At 34.4% G+C, this 18,345-nt stretch overlaps 1 protein-coding gene across 1 annotated transcript in view; it reads right to left on the bottom strand.

Moving 5' to 3' along the window:
* The window catches only part of Rps6ka6 (ribosomal protein S6 kinase A6), a 109,213-nt gene that overhangs the window by 83,976 nt on the left and 6,892 nt on the right, over positions 1–18,345 (bottom strand). Inside the window, exons 3-4 of the mRNA XM_059251488.1 lie at positions 9,581–9,640; positions 6,251–6,310 (exon numbers count right to left, since the gene is read on the bottom strand). Of these exons, the coding sequence (XP_059107471.1) occupies positions 6,251–6,310; positions 9,581–9,640 (120 nt within the window). The remainder of the gene's footprint in view (positions 1–6,250; positions 6,311–9,580; positions 9,641–18,345) is intronic.

Consider the following 18,345-nt stretch of genomic DNA (forward strand, 5'->3'; position numbering starts at 1 on the left):
GTAGATGTATCAACTGGGGTGGAACACACCAGTCAGTTGAGAAACTAAGATGTTTAAGCACCTCACTGAAGTGCAACTTATGAGACAAAGACAGAGGAAGTAAAGATAAAAACTTGCAAATCATGAGAAAGCAAACATAAAAATCTCAAAAGTCCTTTTGAATAGTAATTTACTATATTCTTAAGTATCTTAATACCCAGATCAATGCAAAGGAAACTCACAAAAATATAATTTACAGAACTCAAAATGTTCCCATGCCATGAAGTTTTATTAACAATGTGAATATAAATGATATACAAGTTTCCTACCATCTATGTTAGAAAGAAAGAAATACTCCCAGGAAATATTTCTGCCCCATAATAGAAGACTCCTCTCAGGTGTTACGACTATACTCAAATGACTTGTAATTCTAGTCCCTATGGAAAGCACAGCGACTAACAATTTTTTTAATCTGCATGAATTCCCTATCACAAAATAGCAAAATATAACCTCTGATCCAACTCCATCACTGTCTAGAAAACAAAATTAACACACTCAAAGCTTGAGTTCTACAATGTCAAGTCAAATGTTCTTTATCTATTGGCCCTTTGATTATCTGACTAATTAATGGTGGCTGTGTCTAAAGTGGACAAGAGAATAGTCCCAGTGAGCTAGTCTTGACAGTTAAAATCACATCAATGTCACAAAAAGTCAGATATACACACTCAAGAGTATTATGTTGAACTGAGTATTACTGTATTAGGGACATTTAAGAAGATGATTAAGAAAAAAATAACATCATATGGCTGTGCCCTAATCCCAAATGACTGATAATCTTACACACAAAAAAGCCTGTGCAAGCAAGCATGTGTGTACACATACAACACACACACACACACACACACACACACACACACACACACACACACACAGACACACACACGGGGCATAGGGGGTGTGAAGCCACAGACCATCACAAACTCAGGAGAAAGTCCTCAGAAAAATCAATTTTGCCAACACCTTGATGTCAGACTTAATAGAATTCAGAATTGTGAGAAAATTAATTTCTGCTGCTTAGGACACTCAGTCTGTGGTCCTTTATTAGGGCAGTCCTAGAAAATATATACAGTGTCTATTCTTAGTTGATCTGTGAAAATGAAGTTCTTACTGTAAAATAAACATTTAATAACTTCCAAACAGTGTTCACTACTTTTTTCACATTAAATGACAAATCTGAGGCACAAGTGTCTACAGGGTTAAGTATAAAGTATATTTAATATTAAGAAAAAATTAAGAAGGCTGAAAAACAGCTTCTATATTCTGATCATTTTTGTTTTACATAAAAGAAGCCAAGAATGCTGTTAACACTAGAAAAATGCACTAATAAGCACAAAACAATTAATCAAATACAGTACTGCTTCATTCATTTGACAACCGATTTGCTTATGGGGAAAGAGATCAACTGTTAGGATAAAAAGGAGAGGAAGACAATCTAATAGCAGTCTATTATACCTCAAATACAGAAGGCTCACAAGACTATAAGACTAGCCTCCACAACAAAAGGCTAAACAAAAAAAATGGAGGGATATTTAAAGACTAAATACATTGGGGTTTATATAATAATGCAACATCCATCTGTTCAAGCATTTGTTTTATTTCAAGGCAGAAAATATATTTTAGTTAAAAAAAACCCTAAAATTCAAAAAGAAGACATTTTGTTGTGGACTTGTGAAAGCACATGTGGAAACACAAAAGAACATGTGAGAATACTGCAGTGTCATTAGAAGCCATGCCAGTATCAATGCTCTCTGAACAAAGGCTAACAATAATGATAATAATGTAGATAATGCAAATAAAGTGCTACTAGCTTGAACTAAACACATGAAAATAATGAACACATTGGAAAATAATCACAGAATACTTATACTGCAAAATTTTATACCGATGACTGTAAACCAAAGGATGACAGCAAACTAATTCTTACTTAGGTTTGTTTATTCTAATTACATCAGTCTTGGTTCCCTCATCTATAAAATGAAAATAAAACCTCTATCTATTTCAAATCTCAGTCACATAGGATCTTTACAAAAAAACAAAATAACTATAAAAATAAGTTACTGAACTTATATGTATCATCTTTGTATACTTTATTATGAAGCATAAATTCCACCTAATAGTAACTGTTCAACAGTATTGAGTTATGATTATTCATGGGAGAGTTTTGCACATTTGTAGTAGAAGAGTTTTTTTAAGATTTTGAAAGAAAGGAAGTTGAATAGAAGGAAAACTGATTACCACCACTGTAAGAGAACAAAATACTGAAGCACAGTAAGGCTTAATATCCATCAAAAAAGAAAGGCAACCAAGCCCAGTGGCATAAGTCTATAATCCCATCTACACAGTAGGCTAAGCCAAGATAACTACAAGCAAATCAAAGCCACCCAGGGCTACAGAGTGACTTCAAGTCTAACCTGAACAATTTAGTGAGCTTCTATCTGAAAATAAAAAGCAAAAGTATAGCTAGGTCTATAGCCCAGTGGTAGAACACTAACAGCTACCTAGCAGGTATGAGGCCCTAGATTCAATATCCAGTATTACCCAAAAGGAACAGAAATGAAAACAGACAAGCAAAATCTACTATGTATGAAGCATCCATTACAGGCCTGAAATACTCTGTATCTAATGTTTTGTGTGAATTTAAGTAAAACATACTTAAGAAAGATTATTTTTGAAAGAATTTGTCTGAGAGACATATTTCAAGCATGGTTTTTAATTTTTGAAATTTGGAGCTAAAATATGGAGAAACTTACTGGAGGTTTTCAAGTACATTTTTAGTTAAATATGATATTTATATTTCTGATTAATAAAAAATAAACACCTGATCTTAGAGGAGTGGCATCAACAAGATATCTAAAAGTAAACGTTCTTTAAACTCCCTAAGGTATTGGCAGCACTAAATAAGAAATATTTTATGAAGCTGTAAAAAGTAAACATAAGCCACATAAATTGGGCTAGAGAGATGGCTTGGTGGTTAAGAACATTTGCTCTCGCATAGGATCTGGGTTCAATTCCTAGCACCTACATGGTGGCTAACAGCCATCCGTAACTACAGATCCAAGGGAACCAACACTCTCTTTTGACTTCCAAGGGTATGCACACAGTCCACACACATGCATGCAGACAAAACACTCATATAAAATAAATATAAATATCATATTTTAAAAAATAAACATAAATGAATCACAAACTACCAAATACATAACTATGCTTATTTCAGCAGCATGTATGAAGTTAATTCATGTCAGCCACCTAGTAATGAAGAACAAAATACTTATACTTTTAGCCTTGATAATGTTAGAAGCAGAGGACTACGTGGTAAAATGTTATATCAAATACCTTTTAAATGCACTAGATATTTAGAGAATCTAAGAAACACTTTATTTAATTTTCCTTGTTTTAACTGGATAAAATATATCAAGTGAATGTGAAAGTCTAAGGTACCAATAAATGAGATAGAGTAAATTAAATCTCTAAACACAAAACAGCTTTAGACCACATAGGCAATACCAGCAATTTAATTTTGTGTGTGTGTGTGTATGCATGCCTGTGGTTTGTGTGTAATACTGGGGATGAAATACAATGCTTTGGAATGAAAGCATATATTTTACCACTGAGTTATATTCTCAGCCCCTCAGGTTCACATTTACAGAACAACCTTTAAAAAAATCAATATATTGCACAGCAGCCTCTACTATCCCACACTATTTTAAAATGACAAAAAGTCAACAACAAAAAATAGCTATAAACATTCCACTGAAATCCACAATCATAACTCTTAAATTCTACATTAAAAACACTCTAGTGATAAATTTATATGGCATTATTACCACCTATGTAGTTTTAATGATACAAACTGTTTTATCAATCAAATGCCAAAGTACATGGTTTTAAGTTTGGTTATCAAACTAAAACAAATCTCTACACATTCTACTATTAAGATTGACAGTATGCAGCAAATGATATTTATATCTAGTACTGTATATGTTAAATGTCTTCCTACTAAAAAGAATACTTTCATATTGTAATTAGAAAGGCAAATATCAGCCGGGCTATGGTAACACATGCCTTTAATTCCAGCACTTGGGGGGCAGAGGCAGGCAGATTTCTGTAAGTTCAAGGCCCGCCTGGCCTACAAAGTAAGTTCCAAGACAGTCTTGTAAAGAAAAAGAAAGAAAGAAAAGAAAAAAGAAGACCCTATAGGTCTATGTTTTGAATTTTATATTAACTATATACACACACACACACACACACACACATCTACATACATACACACTTTTTCCTGTCCTGTGGTGTGGAGTTTGGTGTTTCCTTGCTGATCACTGCTAAAATATGAGCCATTCTTTTCCAATGCCTTTGTAGATACTTATAATTCTTATCTTTAAGAAAACAGCAAGATAATTATCACTATACCCTTTAATGTTCATATGATCTGTACATTTTTAGATGTTCTTGATAGGAGTTTAAATTTTATTATCCTCAAAATTAAAATGTTACTGATATTAACTAAATTGTAAATGCCAAAGTGACATCATACTTTTCATCTTGTCAACCCTAAGTGAAAGGGATGTTTCAAAGTCACTGTCTACTGAGTTAGTAGCAAAGAACATTTCAAAGGGCAGTCTTAAATTCAATTTAAATACCTCTGCTGGTTTCTATGAAATCAATTTACCGATGGTCACGTTTTCTAAGGGATTTCTTGACTATCTGCAACACTACATAAGAAAAGAATGGTACTCTTATCTATACAATACAGTCATCTAATGAGACAGATTCTAATATGTACTGGTCTTACCTCTCTAAATCTCAATAAATAAATCTATACTGTGAAGAGAAAATAACAAAATAATTTATTTGAAGTTCCTTCTAAATAAAAAAAAAAAAGGCTATGAAAATACCTAAAAAGATGATAACTATAAAAGCATAACATTAATGGAAATGCCTATATTAGTCTGACCGTCCTGAACATCTTAAGAATACTTTTCACAAAAACTAGATCGTATAGATTATCTCTTTTATACAGGCCTTAAATACAATGACCTAATGGGTAAACAATATTTAAAACTAGCTAGAGACTTCTGAAATACTTTAAATACAATCCTTTTGAAAGCTAGAAAATGGATTTTAAATATTTCAAGCTATCTATAGTCCAATTGTGTTAAAGATAGATCTTTCTATTCTGAAGTTGATGATAATCTCTTTCAATTTAACCCAGGGGATACTTCATTTAAATACCTACTTTTCTTATATACTAATAAGTAAAAATGCCATTTGTTATGCTTAAAATTGGTGATTCTTATGGCCTGTATATTTTCAACAAAGCTGGTTTTTGAAAAGCCACACATGGGGCAGGCTGAATCTGGAGGTGTGTTAAATGTTTAAGGTGAGCCTGAACTATAGAGTGAGATTCCATATCATCCAAAAAAAAAAAAAGAAATCACAGGCTAGGGATGGAGCTTTGTAGTAGAGTATTTACCTAGTGCATTCATAAAAAGAAAATAATTTTTTTTAACTTCAAATGTGAAGTATGGTGGCACATGCCTGTAATCTCAGAAATCAGAAGGCAGAGGTTAGAGAATCAGGAATTCAAGGTATACTCAGCTATAGTAGAATATTTTAAGGTGTGTTGCTTTTGTTTATATTGTATTTGTTTAACTCTGTGAAGCTGTGTTATTGTGCCTGTGTAAAACATCTGATAGTTTAATAAAGAACTGAACAGCTAAGAGCAAGGCAGGAGAAAGGATAGGCAGGGCCGGCAGGCAGAGAGGATATATAGAAGGAGAAAACTGGGAGGAGAGATCTAAGAGCTAGGGGCCAGAGAAGGACTCCAGGGGCTAGCCACCCAGCTACACAGAGAGCCACAGAGTAAGAGTAAGATTTACAGAAGTAAGAGTATGGGAAAAGCCCAGAGGCAAAGGGTAGACAGGATAAGTTAAGAAAAGCTGGCTAGAAATAAGCCAAGCTAAAGCCAGGTATTTATAATTAATAAGTCTCTGTGTGTAATTTATTTGGGAGCTGGGTGGCGGGCCCCCCAAAAAGACCAAAGACCAACCAACAATACTCAGCTACATTAAGTTTGAGGACAGCTGGAAGCACATAAAACCATCTCAAAAAATTGACATTTCTTACCAAGTTCCTTAAGTACATTTCTGTAACTCATTTTCTTTCTTTATATGCTACAAATGATGTTGACTAAATTAACCTGAGTACTTACCAGGCCAGGTGCTGGTTCTCCCTCTTCCATTGGCTCCTCAACCATTCTAAGATCATTTACCTGAAGAACGATTTTCAAAAAGTGAAGTTCAGTGCTATCAAAACTAGAATAATAACAAAGAAAAATACAACTCTGGGCATTTCTCATCACAATTTACTTACTAAAAAACAAAAGGTCAAGGGTACAAAGAAATTATTTAGAAAAGGAAATTTATACATATAGTTCACACATTGTCCTTAAAGCCTTAATTTTTCAGAGCTTTATGTTTCACTACATGTTTCTTAAGGCTATGCTATGACCAATGACCTTCACATACAAATAAATCTCACAAACATCTACCTTAGATACATTCAAAGAACGTTAGAATAGGAACATTTCATATGATTGCACAATGGAAAATCTCATATGGTTCAATTTTGAATTCATAAGATACCATACAGAACAAAGCTTAAATTACAGGAGATTTGAGCTGCTATGGAAACATTTTCACGTGCAAAACTTTAAAAAAAAAAGTAAATAAAGAAGGCTTTGATCAAGGGTCTATAACTATGACCCATAGGCCAATCAGGTTAGCTATCTGGTCCTGAATAAATGTTATGGAAATACAGTCACACTCATTTATTTCCATAATATCTATGGTGGCTTTCACATTACAAGAGCAAAGTAAAGTAGTTGTGACAAAGATACTAGGTGTTAAATATTTCTTGTTTGGCCTATTACAGAAAATGTATAAAATGATCTCACTGATCTAAGGAGTTTGCAAATTAAATAACAGTAAGTCGGTCTAAATGAAAAGGAATTTAACCAATGCCCATTTGTAAGAGATCACAGAAAAGTAAAACTAGATGGATAGACAGAAAGAATGATGAATTAAATAAAGCTACCAGTGACACCAAAAATAGAATAAGCTCAATAAGTCTACCTCTCCCCTGATTATCAACTAAAGTATCCTATTTAGAATACTAAAGAAACCATCTTTGGACTCTAGGAAGTAAACACTAACAATAGGAAAAGATACCAAAATTTGAAAAACAACTCAAGAGTTTATTTTCTACCTGTATCTCCTGGCTTTGGCCTGTGGGGAGACTGAGTCATAGAACCCCTCTACTATAGGCCTAAACAAAATTTCCCAAGAAGGATATAGTTCTGAAGTAGTTAGCATAAGGATAATACTAACTTTCTAAATTTATCCATACTTTTCCCTTTTCAATATCCGACCACATTAAGACATGTACCAATCAAAAGGAAAAAAACCTCTCTTATTAGAGGAAGCAGGGAAATAGGTTCCTGTGCTAAGAAAGGTATAGGTATAATTCCTTTTTATTCACTCTCTTTGTCACTAAAGGAACAATTCCAACAGTACAAAGGTATGTGAACCAGGGCTTTGAAAGAAAACCCTATTTCTGGCCAGAGGAACAGACTAAAGCCCCTGGAAAATGGATAATTTATAAGAAATTACAAAGGAGCTATTTCTTGATTCTAGGTTTGAACTAATCCAAGTATGGGCTCCAACAACAAACTGTATGTGTAGGGACTACAACATCAAAATACAAGAGCATCTTTGAAAACTGAACTACAATATTAACCAATACTCAAAACTCAGACTAACCATGAGTGAGAAATTAGATTCCAGTAAACAGTGGAAGAACATTTATCTAAGACTCATGTTAGCAAATCACAGAGCAGCTTTATCAGTAAATGCCATAAATTGTACACAATCTGTGTGTCCGTCAAGCAGTCCTGGACAAGCACTAAAAGATCACACGTCAACAAAAAGGAAGAACTACTGAAACTTCTGACAGATCACATGATTCTTTGGACAATTCCTAAGTGTTCATTACTGAATGGATGGCTCTAAGAATGCAATGCTGAAAAACAAACAAACTGTAGGGGATCAATAAAAAATAACTGATATAAAAATTAATCAGGGAGCCATTCTGTATCAGTTCTTTACCCAGGGTTCCCACTTTCTGTATATGACACCACTGTCTTATACCTTGCCTCAACAGATTGAGAAATGTGGTATTAAAAACACAAGCTATAAATCTGTCATTAACAATCAACTTTCAACAAACAATACAAAACTCAGGAAGATAGTATCCTGATAGTCAAAATTTTACAATAAAGTGATTCTCATATTTATCTATACATAAACAGTTATGCATGCAAAAAGATTATCTATACAAAAAGGAAACTACGACTATGACCTTCCTCTGTTACCTAGCTACTGGTTACATCCTAGTCATATCTTATGACTAATTTATCATGAAGCTGTTAGTCTGGAGGAACTAGAAAGAAAATGAATCAGGATGAGTCAAAAAATATCACTGCATCCTGGGACTCATCCCAGTCACAAACAAACACCTAACTTTTCCTACTTCATCGACCTTCAAAGAGCAGGTTTTCAATATAAGAATATTCATCTACAGAATACCACAGAAGTCACTGGTGCTTACTAAAACCCAAATCATTTTCACTCATGGGAAAATATTTTGCCCCCAAAAAGTATGACATGAAACCCCAGCCTGGTACCTATAATCAAAGCACTTGAGAGACTGAGAGGAGAATTGTGAGATCAAGTTCACTCTGGTTTACGTAACAAGATCTTCTCTCAAAACAACAAAAGAATTAAATAGCCAAAACCCTAAGTGAACAGCTCCCATCAGTCTAATAAAGAATATTTTTAAATTATCTTAATTTTCTCAGAAAAGAATGTTATCACTTTCTAATAGTCTGGAAACACCATAAAAATAAAGATATACAAATAAGAAAGAGGCTAATGATAAGGTAAGAAATAATAGATGATGTAAATTAATAATTTCATTAACAAAACATATATATGTCATCAGTTTTCACAACAAATATTATAGTATTATTAACTTACTAATAGTTTCTAGGATCCCCCAAAATACACCTACCAAGGAAAATGACTGTATGCATATAGTATACAATATTAATATACTAAGAATGTGATAGTCTAAAGAAATTATGTTCTCAAATAACCTTCATGACATGTTAGGTACTGATGGCTTCTGGAAAATGTCAACTATTATTATTATTATTATTATTATTATCGGCTTCTGGAAAATGTCAATTATTATTATTATTATTATTATTATTATTATTATTATTCCTTCTCCTCTACATCCCCTTCCTTCTTCACTTAAAACAACTAGAGCAAATTAGATCTAAATTTAGAGGTACATTCACAATACCTAGAATAATAATAATCTATGTCTACATATTGATTCAAAAGCTTGACAAAACTGAGAAACTTTCAAGTTATTCAATACAGCAAGCACACTCTAAGATACTCCCCATGATCCTCACCTCGACATGCTCATATTCATGCATGGCCTCCGTTGTCCTCGGAACAAACACAATCTGTGGCTGGATTCCAAAGAGAAAGAATAATTACAAAGGTGATGGGATTTCATCTGTATGGTTACATTATGCCAAAAAAAGTCTAGAGACTCTCCTTATTGTCTTGATTGAACTAAGTGATCATGTTGAAACCCATATGACAAAGAACTATAACCATCTTGTTGCAGTACTAAGCAACTTGAGGGAAGCCTCCAGCCAATACTCATCAAATTGGCCAGGCTTTTGACCTTACAGGCACACAGAAAAGAACTGTGCCAAAAACCTTTGAGAGTTTAAAAGTAGACCTTCCCCAGTGAAGCCTCCAGATAAGAATGCAGAAAAGCCGAAACCTTGATTACAGGTTTGTATGACTAAGCAGAAGACTTAATTGAGTCATGCCCATATTTCCAACCCATACAAACGGAGTGATAATAAATATATCTTTGTTTAATCTGTAAATTGGCCGTGGAGTCTTATGTAGCAAGAGATATTTATTATAACCAATATTACTGTTCAAAAGTGCCTAGGAATAAAAGTTCTCTTCTAAAAGATTTTCTAGGGAAAAATTTTACAGCTTTAATATTTTAGAAATATCTTTATTAAACTCATATCTTTGTTCTCATTTTATAGACAAATTGTAAATTACATCTTACTATCTTACTAAGTAACCTAGGAAAAACAGCTAAAATTTCAAAACATTTGCATGATAGTTAAGACTAAGAAGTTATGTTGTCCTTTAATGCTGTTTTCTTAAAAATAAGTTACTAAGTTAATAAGCACAGTATAGAACACATGTCATATTTCTTTCATACTCACAGATCCTTGAGAAGTTGAGGCAGGAGGACTACTATGGCTTTGAGGACAGCCTGTGCTGCACAGCAAATTCCAGGCTAGAATGGTCTACAAAGTGAGATCATTCTCACTATATCGTTACTTCTGAAATATTATTCATTGAAAGATAAATTATAAAAATCACAAAAATACAAGTTCAATTAACAGCAGACCTCAGAACACATCCTAGAATTTGCTTTTTAAAAGGACAATTCCACCATAGCTACAGATGTAAATAAACTGGAACATTTGTATACTGCTGATAACCATGTCAAACAGCATAGCTGCCATAAAAATGTAGCTGTTCCTTGCTGTGGGATGTTCTGTATGTCAAATATGTTGCTCTGACTGGTTAGTAAATAAAACACTGATTGGCCAGTAGCCAGGCAGGAAGCAAGTATAGGCGGGACAAGCAGAGAAGAGAATTCTGGGAAGTGGAAGGCTGAGTCAGAGACACTGCCAGCCGCCACCATGACAAGCCACATGTGAAGATGCAGGTAAGCCACGAGCCATGTGGCAAGGTATAGATTTATAGAAATGGATTAGTTTAAGATATAAGAACAGTTAGCAAGAAGCCTGCCACGGCCATACAGTTTGTAACCAAATATAAGTCTCTATGTTTACTTGGTTGGGTCTGAGCGGCTGCAGGACTGTCCAGGTGATAGAGATTTGTCCTGACTGTGGGCCAGGCAGGAAAACTCTAGCTACAAATGGCGCCCAACTTGTTGGCAAGAGTTTCCACCTAAAACCTGAGAAAAAAAGATTCTAAAACAGAGCTAAAAACAGTTCCTTGTTTTCTCTCTCAAGTTAGCTGCAGCCTGCATGTTTGAGCTACTATGGCAGGTTCCTGGCATGCGAGCTTGACCTGCAGTATGGCGGGAATGAGGCCTCTGCAAGTGGCACATTAAGCTGCGTGGTGGATTTAGCCTTTGCTAGTACAAAACAAAAAAAGAGGTTTCTGGGCTACACGCTGCTTTGATAGAAGCATAGACCCACTATTTCTGAGAGTTGATAGCTCCCAGAGCTGGCGGAAAACGTACCACCTCCATGTTGGGAAGCTAAAGTGGGCGGAGCCAGCAGCCACAGTGCTGTTTCAGGCTTAGAAGGCTGCAGTTTAAAGCAATAGCTTCACAATAAGACTGATTCAGATAAAATAGTTTACAATGTATGTAAAAATGTACGTAGGCTTAAAAGAGAGAAAAAAAGGAAAATATACAGTTGTATAAACAAATAGTTTTTAAAAATAAAGTCTTTAAAGAAACATTAAAGATAATAAGCCGCCGGGAGGTGGTGGCGCACGCCTTTAATCCCAGCACTCGGGAGGCAGAGCCAGGCGGATCTCTGTGAGTTCGAGGCCAGCCTGGTCTCCAAAGCGAGTTCCAGGAAAGGCGCAAAGCTACACAGAGAAACCCTGTCTCGAAAAACCAAAAAAAAAAAAAAAGTAATAAGCCACGTGAAGATGAATGTTACACAGAGAATCTGGATTGTGTTGTCTTTGGGATTTTTAACTGCAGAAAAACATTTGATTGTAAAAGCTGTTGAGTTATGCCAAAATGTATATTTTAAAGGTACCTTGACTTCAAAATTTGGATATAAGGATATGTTGCTTTGGAAAGGAGACTCTGCTTTTGTTCCCACAGAAAGCCAGAGGCTATGGATTTTTTCAAGATTAAGATACATCAGGTTTGACCAGCCAAGACCCCCTGAAAGGTCTCCGATGACACCATGGCCCAAATGATCCAACATCCAGAATGGTTTCAAGGCAACTGGCTCAGAAAATACAGCCTCATGGACTAGTCCATAATCCTAAAATTTTCTTTGTGTCCCCATAAGATACAGCGCCCCCCTCCAGCAGGAAGTAGTAAGAGAAGCTAAGCCCAAATTCCCAAATTATATGTAATTTTACTTGGTTAAGGTTAAAACCTTCCTTTTTGAAAATAAGAAAAGGGGAAGTGCTGTGGGATGTTCTGTATGTCAAATATATTGCTCTGATTGGTTAGTAAATAAAACACTGATTGGCCAGTAGCCAGGCAGGAAGCAAGTATAGGCGGGACAAGCAGAGAAGAGAATTCTGGGAAATGGAAGGCTGAGTCAGAGAGACACTGCCAGCCGCCACCATGACAAGCAGCATGTGAAGATGCAGGTAAGCCACGAGCCATGTGGCAAGGTATAGATTTATAGAAATGGATTAGTTTAAGATGTAAGAACAGTTAGCAAGAAGCCTGCCACGGCCATACAGTTTGTAACCAATATAAGGCTCTGTGTTTACTTGGTTGGGTCTGAGCGGCTGCAGGACTGTCCAGGTGATAGAGATTTGTCCTGACTGTGGGCCAGGCAGGAAAACTCTAGCTACAGTTCCTCAAAAAAATAAGTAGAATTAGCATATTATACATAATTGTACTTCTGGTTGTGAAACCAAAGGAACTGGAAGCAAAGTCGCAAAGACATTTTTGTGTACTGCATGAACAGAGCAGCATCCATCTAATTTCATAAAAAATAAACCTGCATTTTCTTTGTGTGGGGTGGTGATAATGGTGCTACAGGCCCATGTTATATAATATAAATGGCCCGGTACTCCGTATGTATCCCAGACTGGTCTCAAACTTAAAGAAATCCTCCTGCTTCTGCTCTCAGATACCGATATTACATGTGTGCCACCACAAACCATATCCAATTAATTTTCTTTCTTTCTTTCTTTTTTTTTAGATAGCACCTCACTATGTAATTCAGGCCAGTGTAGAATTTTCTACGTACTCCATGTTGGCATTGAATTCATGATGCTCCTGCCTCTGTTTCTCAAGAGCTGGGATCATAGGCTTGTACTTAGCTCAACCTGTAATTTGAACTTACTTTTCTGTAGTGTTTTTTAAATAAAAATATACAAGAGACAAATATTGTGGTACACACATGTAATTCCAGCACCTAAAAGACTAAGACAAGAGCATCACAAATTCCAGACCTTAAAAAAAAGACCACCAAAATGGATTCTTAAGTTTTAATGCATTTTAAATGCTAGCTAGACAATCATAACTTTAACTGCAGAAAACTGCAAATGTATCTCCCTGAATGTAGGAAAGTCATTGCATTAGATTTTTGAAGCTGTTAATCCCATTAAGAGACTAATGGGTTAAGAATATTTAGTTCAATTGTTGGAAACAGCATTAATTCAGCCAAATCACTTTCAATATTTTAGTTGTGGCATAAATTTCAAAAGGATTTAACACCAAAAAATGTCAAGCATGCTGCATTATTAAAAAAATAATTAACATTATTTAAAAACTTTCAAATAATGCAGAACTTAAAAATATAAAAGCTAAAAATATGATTATACTTAACTTTCTATCATATGTCATCAAGTTGTAACATTCATCTTATTTGGATACCTTGCCAAAACACTACAGCAATTCAAACTACTACCTTCAGAGACAGAGATGCTCTAATTTTATAGAAAAGAAATGGCTACTGTGGTCTTAACAATCTTCCTGAATCATGGCACCTAACAGTTTAAAGAAAATGGCTGAAATAAAATGTCATCTCTGTGTTATCTAACCAAGGTCATGTCTAAATCTACCAAGGACTGCTTACACATATCTCTCAAAGCCTTGGGTTCAATACCTAGGGCTTCTGAATATATAAATAAATAAACAAACAAATGAATAAATGCAGCAAAGAATCTGACAAGCTGTCACACAACATTCTTTCAGCTATTTAGGAGGATCACTTGAGACAAGGATAATGAGATCACTCTGGCAACATAGTTAAACCCTCCCTTTAAAGTCATTGTTCATTTTAAAAACTTCATTATAAAGTTATGAGAATCAGCATAAATGTTAAAATCTACTGCTATTCCTACAATAGCTATTTACGTCTTCTGCCATAATTTCTGCATATACTTCTCCAATTTGACATGGTATGTATAAAATCAAACATGACTAAATTAAAGAGCTAGCATTAGTTCCAGAATAGCTTGCTAACTTAGAAAACAAACCTCTAGAACTCTTATTGTTTTACTATCCAGGAAGTCTAGTGTACCTATGAGAGCTGTGACAGTAAATCTCCACAAAGAAACCCTGTCTCGAAAAAAACAAAAACAAAAACAAAACAAAAAAACTTTTCTTTCATATATGGCAGAAATAATTTCAGAACACTGAAAAACAAATCAAGATGGGCATGTTTCTAAGCCCTCTCAAGAATAATGGAAATAATGTAAGGTAATAAGGCACAAACTGAATTGAAAGATGTACACTGAAGCTGCATTTTCTGCTTTTAAAGCTCTACTTCCTTGACAGCTTATTTAAGTAGGGAGAAATCAAGTACTACTATTTTTTAAAGCAAAAGAGTAAAATGCATCACTTAGTCTATGAGTAATGGCATAGAAACTAAAACATTAACACCACAGAAAAATACTTTAAAGCTTTCTGTAGGCCAAAATTTGTTGGTATTTATAACATAATATACTGTCTATTTAGACATTTCCTTGTGATTATAAATGAATGAACACACATACACAAACATGTCACTCATCTTCAGTTATAAAGGCAGGAATCTGGAACAATACCCAATGAAGCCTATAAAGCAACTATCATTATGTTATGCCTCATAAATAGATACCACTCATTTGATAAAGGAATATCAAATAACATTTAGAATTAATTAAAACAAATCCAAAAATCATTATGCTTTCAAAAATACTACTACTTATAGCAGTACTAGGTGGCTGCTGAATAATACTAAGCATATCCATACAATATACATTCAAATGTATTTGGAGATCTTCTGGGTTTTGTAATTCATTTAATCACACATTAAAAAAAATCTGCTTTCTATATGGGCAGGAATTTGTTTACTATGCTTAGCTGACATCAGAGCTAATAAATTGAACACATTTGAATAGGTTCAACGTATTACAAAAGCCAAGGCATATGCCATCATGCCAGACTCATAAGGGCTATGGCATACACTTTTGGAAAGTTACTTGCAAAGAATACATGTATGATATGTGGCATAAATGAGTACATATATACATAAAACCTGTCTACATCCCTGGTATTCTTTGTAGAAAATTCTCACTGTAATAAGCTCTTAGAGATATAATGTCCATATAATTACATTATAATGTCTTGAGAATATGCAATGAGTATAAATTGTCCATTATTTTTTTCTCAAGGTTAAAGAATTTTGCTATGACAAACATTTTTATTTTGTTCAAAAACTCTATACTGTTCTTATCAAACATATATAAAGTACAACTACTCTATTTCTATCTCAAAATAATCATAAACTAATTTACATTTTATAAATGAAAAATTTCAAGTAACTAACACCTAAAAACATACATCAAACCAATCCCAACCCAAGTCACAGTCTGTAAACATACAATACCATAGTCTATTCACCTCATGAAAAAAATGGTTAAAAAAAAGGATAAAAGCTATTTTAAAAATAAGTTTCTGCATGAAGAAAGCTACTACAAACTATTAGCTGAAGATGAATTCTTACCCAAAATGTTTTTCATTAGTAAAATTTTGCTTTTGTTTTTGTTTTTCGAGACAGGGTTTCTCTGTGCAGTTTTGCGCCTTTCCTGGAACTTACTTTGTAGACCAGGCTGGCCTCGAACTCACAGAGATCCGCCTGGCTCTGCCTCCCAAGTGCTGGGATTAAAGGCGTGAGCCACCACCGCCCGGCTTTCATTAGTAAAATTTTGTGTCAAAATATTAACTGGAAGAAATCAGGATTCTAGTCTATAGGAAATAGTAGCTTAGGTAACATAACAAACATGTTCTATAAAAGCAGCACTATCCTCTTATAAAAAGAATAAGAAAAGAATTCTTACTCTAACTAATCTGGCATACAATATTTCAAAATTCAAGCCACATAGAAAATCAAATATGAAAGAAACACTGATTTGTCAATAAAATGCCTTTAAAGAAAAATTATAATCACTTCATACACAGGATACTTAGAATCATCTTGTACAAAAGCCATCAAATAGTTAATTTTTTAATTTGAAAATCTATTAATCATCAATATTTGGACTGCAAATGAGAAACAGTTAAAAGCAATATTTTTTTACTGAATTCCCACAATTGGAAAAAAGTACCCTTCTGAGTAGTTATATGTATTATGTCTTATCATTAATCCCAATTGTACATATAAAGCAACTAAGTCAAGCAACTTACCAAAGGTCACAAAGTATAGAAATAGAGAAGATGGAACCCATATTCCGGTATTCTAGCTTCAGAGCACTTACTGTAATAATATTATACGTTCCTGAATTCCTAGACAATCTGAGAGGCCTAAGTAACACTTTATTTTTTTCCTAAAAAAATGATATGTACATTATCAAATTCTTCTTGAACAGTATTCAGTGGAGAACAGGTAGTATTTTTAATAATGGCATAAGAATACTGGATATCAATATGGGAAAAAAAGTGAACCCATCATTTATAAAATTTACCCTTCATTTATAAAAATTAATCAGAAGTAGGGCCGGGCGGTGGTGGTGCACGCCTTTAATCCCAGCACTCGGGAGGCAGAGCCAGGCGGATCTCTGTGAGTTCGAGGCCAGCCTGGACTACCAAGTGAGTTCCAGGAAAGGCGCAAAGCTACACAGAGAAACCCTGTCTCGAAAAACCAAAAAGAAAAAAAAAAAATCAGAAGTAGATCAAAAGTCCAAGAAAAGCATACACTTCAAACATAACATCAATGAAATAAACAGGGAAATTTCATGACCTTGGATTCAGGCAATTTTTTCATATATATATATATATATATGCAAAGTAAGATTCACAAAAGAACAAATTCATAAATTAAACTTCATTAAAATAAAAAACTTCTACTCTTCATTAAAAAAAATAAAAATGCAGGCCACATAATGGAAGGAAAAGGTCATAAGTCAAAGCCTGATAAAGGACCTATTTCCAAAATTCTCAAAACTCGTAAGAAAGCAAACAAGTCAATTTAAAAATAACAAAAATTTTAAAAAGACAATTCACTGGGAAAAACATGTGCATGACAAATAAGTGTTTCAAAAAATCCCCAACAATATTTTTAATAACAGAAATGGAAGCTCAAAAAATAATGTGATGCCACCATACACCTATCAGAATGAATAAATATTTTTATTTTAACTGGCAATATCAAGTACTTACAAAAATTCAAAGAAGCTGGAACTTTCACATGGTAACTTCATAAGTATGTGCCCAAGGTAAATGAAGTTCCATTCAAATCAGTATCTCCACACAAATTTATATGACTTTAGTTATAATTACTACACACTAATAACAATCCAAATGTTTTACACTGAATAATGGATAAGCCAAACTTATTAAGACCACATAACAGAACACTGTACAAGAGTGAAAAGAAAGATCTGGACACATACAGCATCACACACAAGGAACAAATGAAATCAAATTAATACTGTTTAAAGATCTGATCGACTAAGTGATCCTATCTTTTCTGAATATCTATATCTCCTCTAAAAGGTTCTCTAAGCATTCATTTATTCTTGCAGTCTTGATTTGCACACTCTAAAAGCAAGGAACTGAGCTGCTCTAGCACGTATTCCCTGCCATGACAGACTGAAATCCTGACAGTGTGAGTCAAAACAAGTGATTACTCTACTTGTTTAGCTAGCTAATACAAATGAGATATGTGTTAATCAAATTGGCTGCTATTCCCTTACTTAGCTAATATTCTGGGCTTTGGATCTGAAATGGCCCCCAAAAGCCATATGCTAAAGACTTGGTTGCCACGTGAGAGTGTGGTATGAAGGTGGCGGAAGCTTTAGGATGTGACACCTAGTAGGGGGAAGAAGGTGGCTGAATGTGCACCTGACAGTAAGTCTTATTTTCTCATTCCCTTTTCTTTCCTTCTCCCTCTCTTTCTTTGCTCCCTGG

The sequence above is a fragment of the Peromyscus eremicus genome, chromosome X (assembly GCF_949786415.1).
Source record: "Peromyscus eremicus chromosome X, PerEre_H2_v1, whole genome shotgun sequence".
NCBI classification, from domain to species: domain Eukaryota; kingdom Metazoa; phylum Chordata; class Mammalia; order Rodentia; family Cricetidae; genus Peromyscus; species Peromyscus eremicus.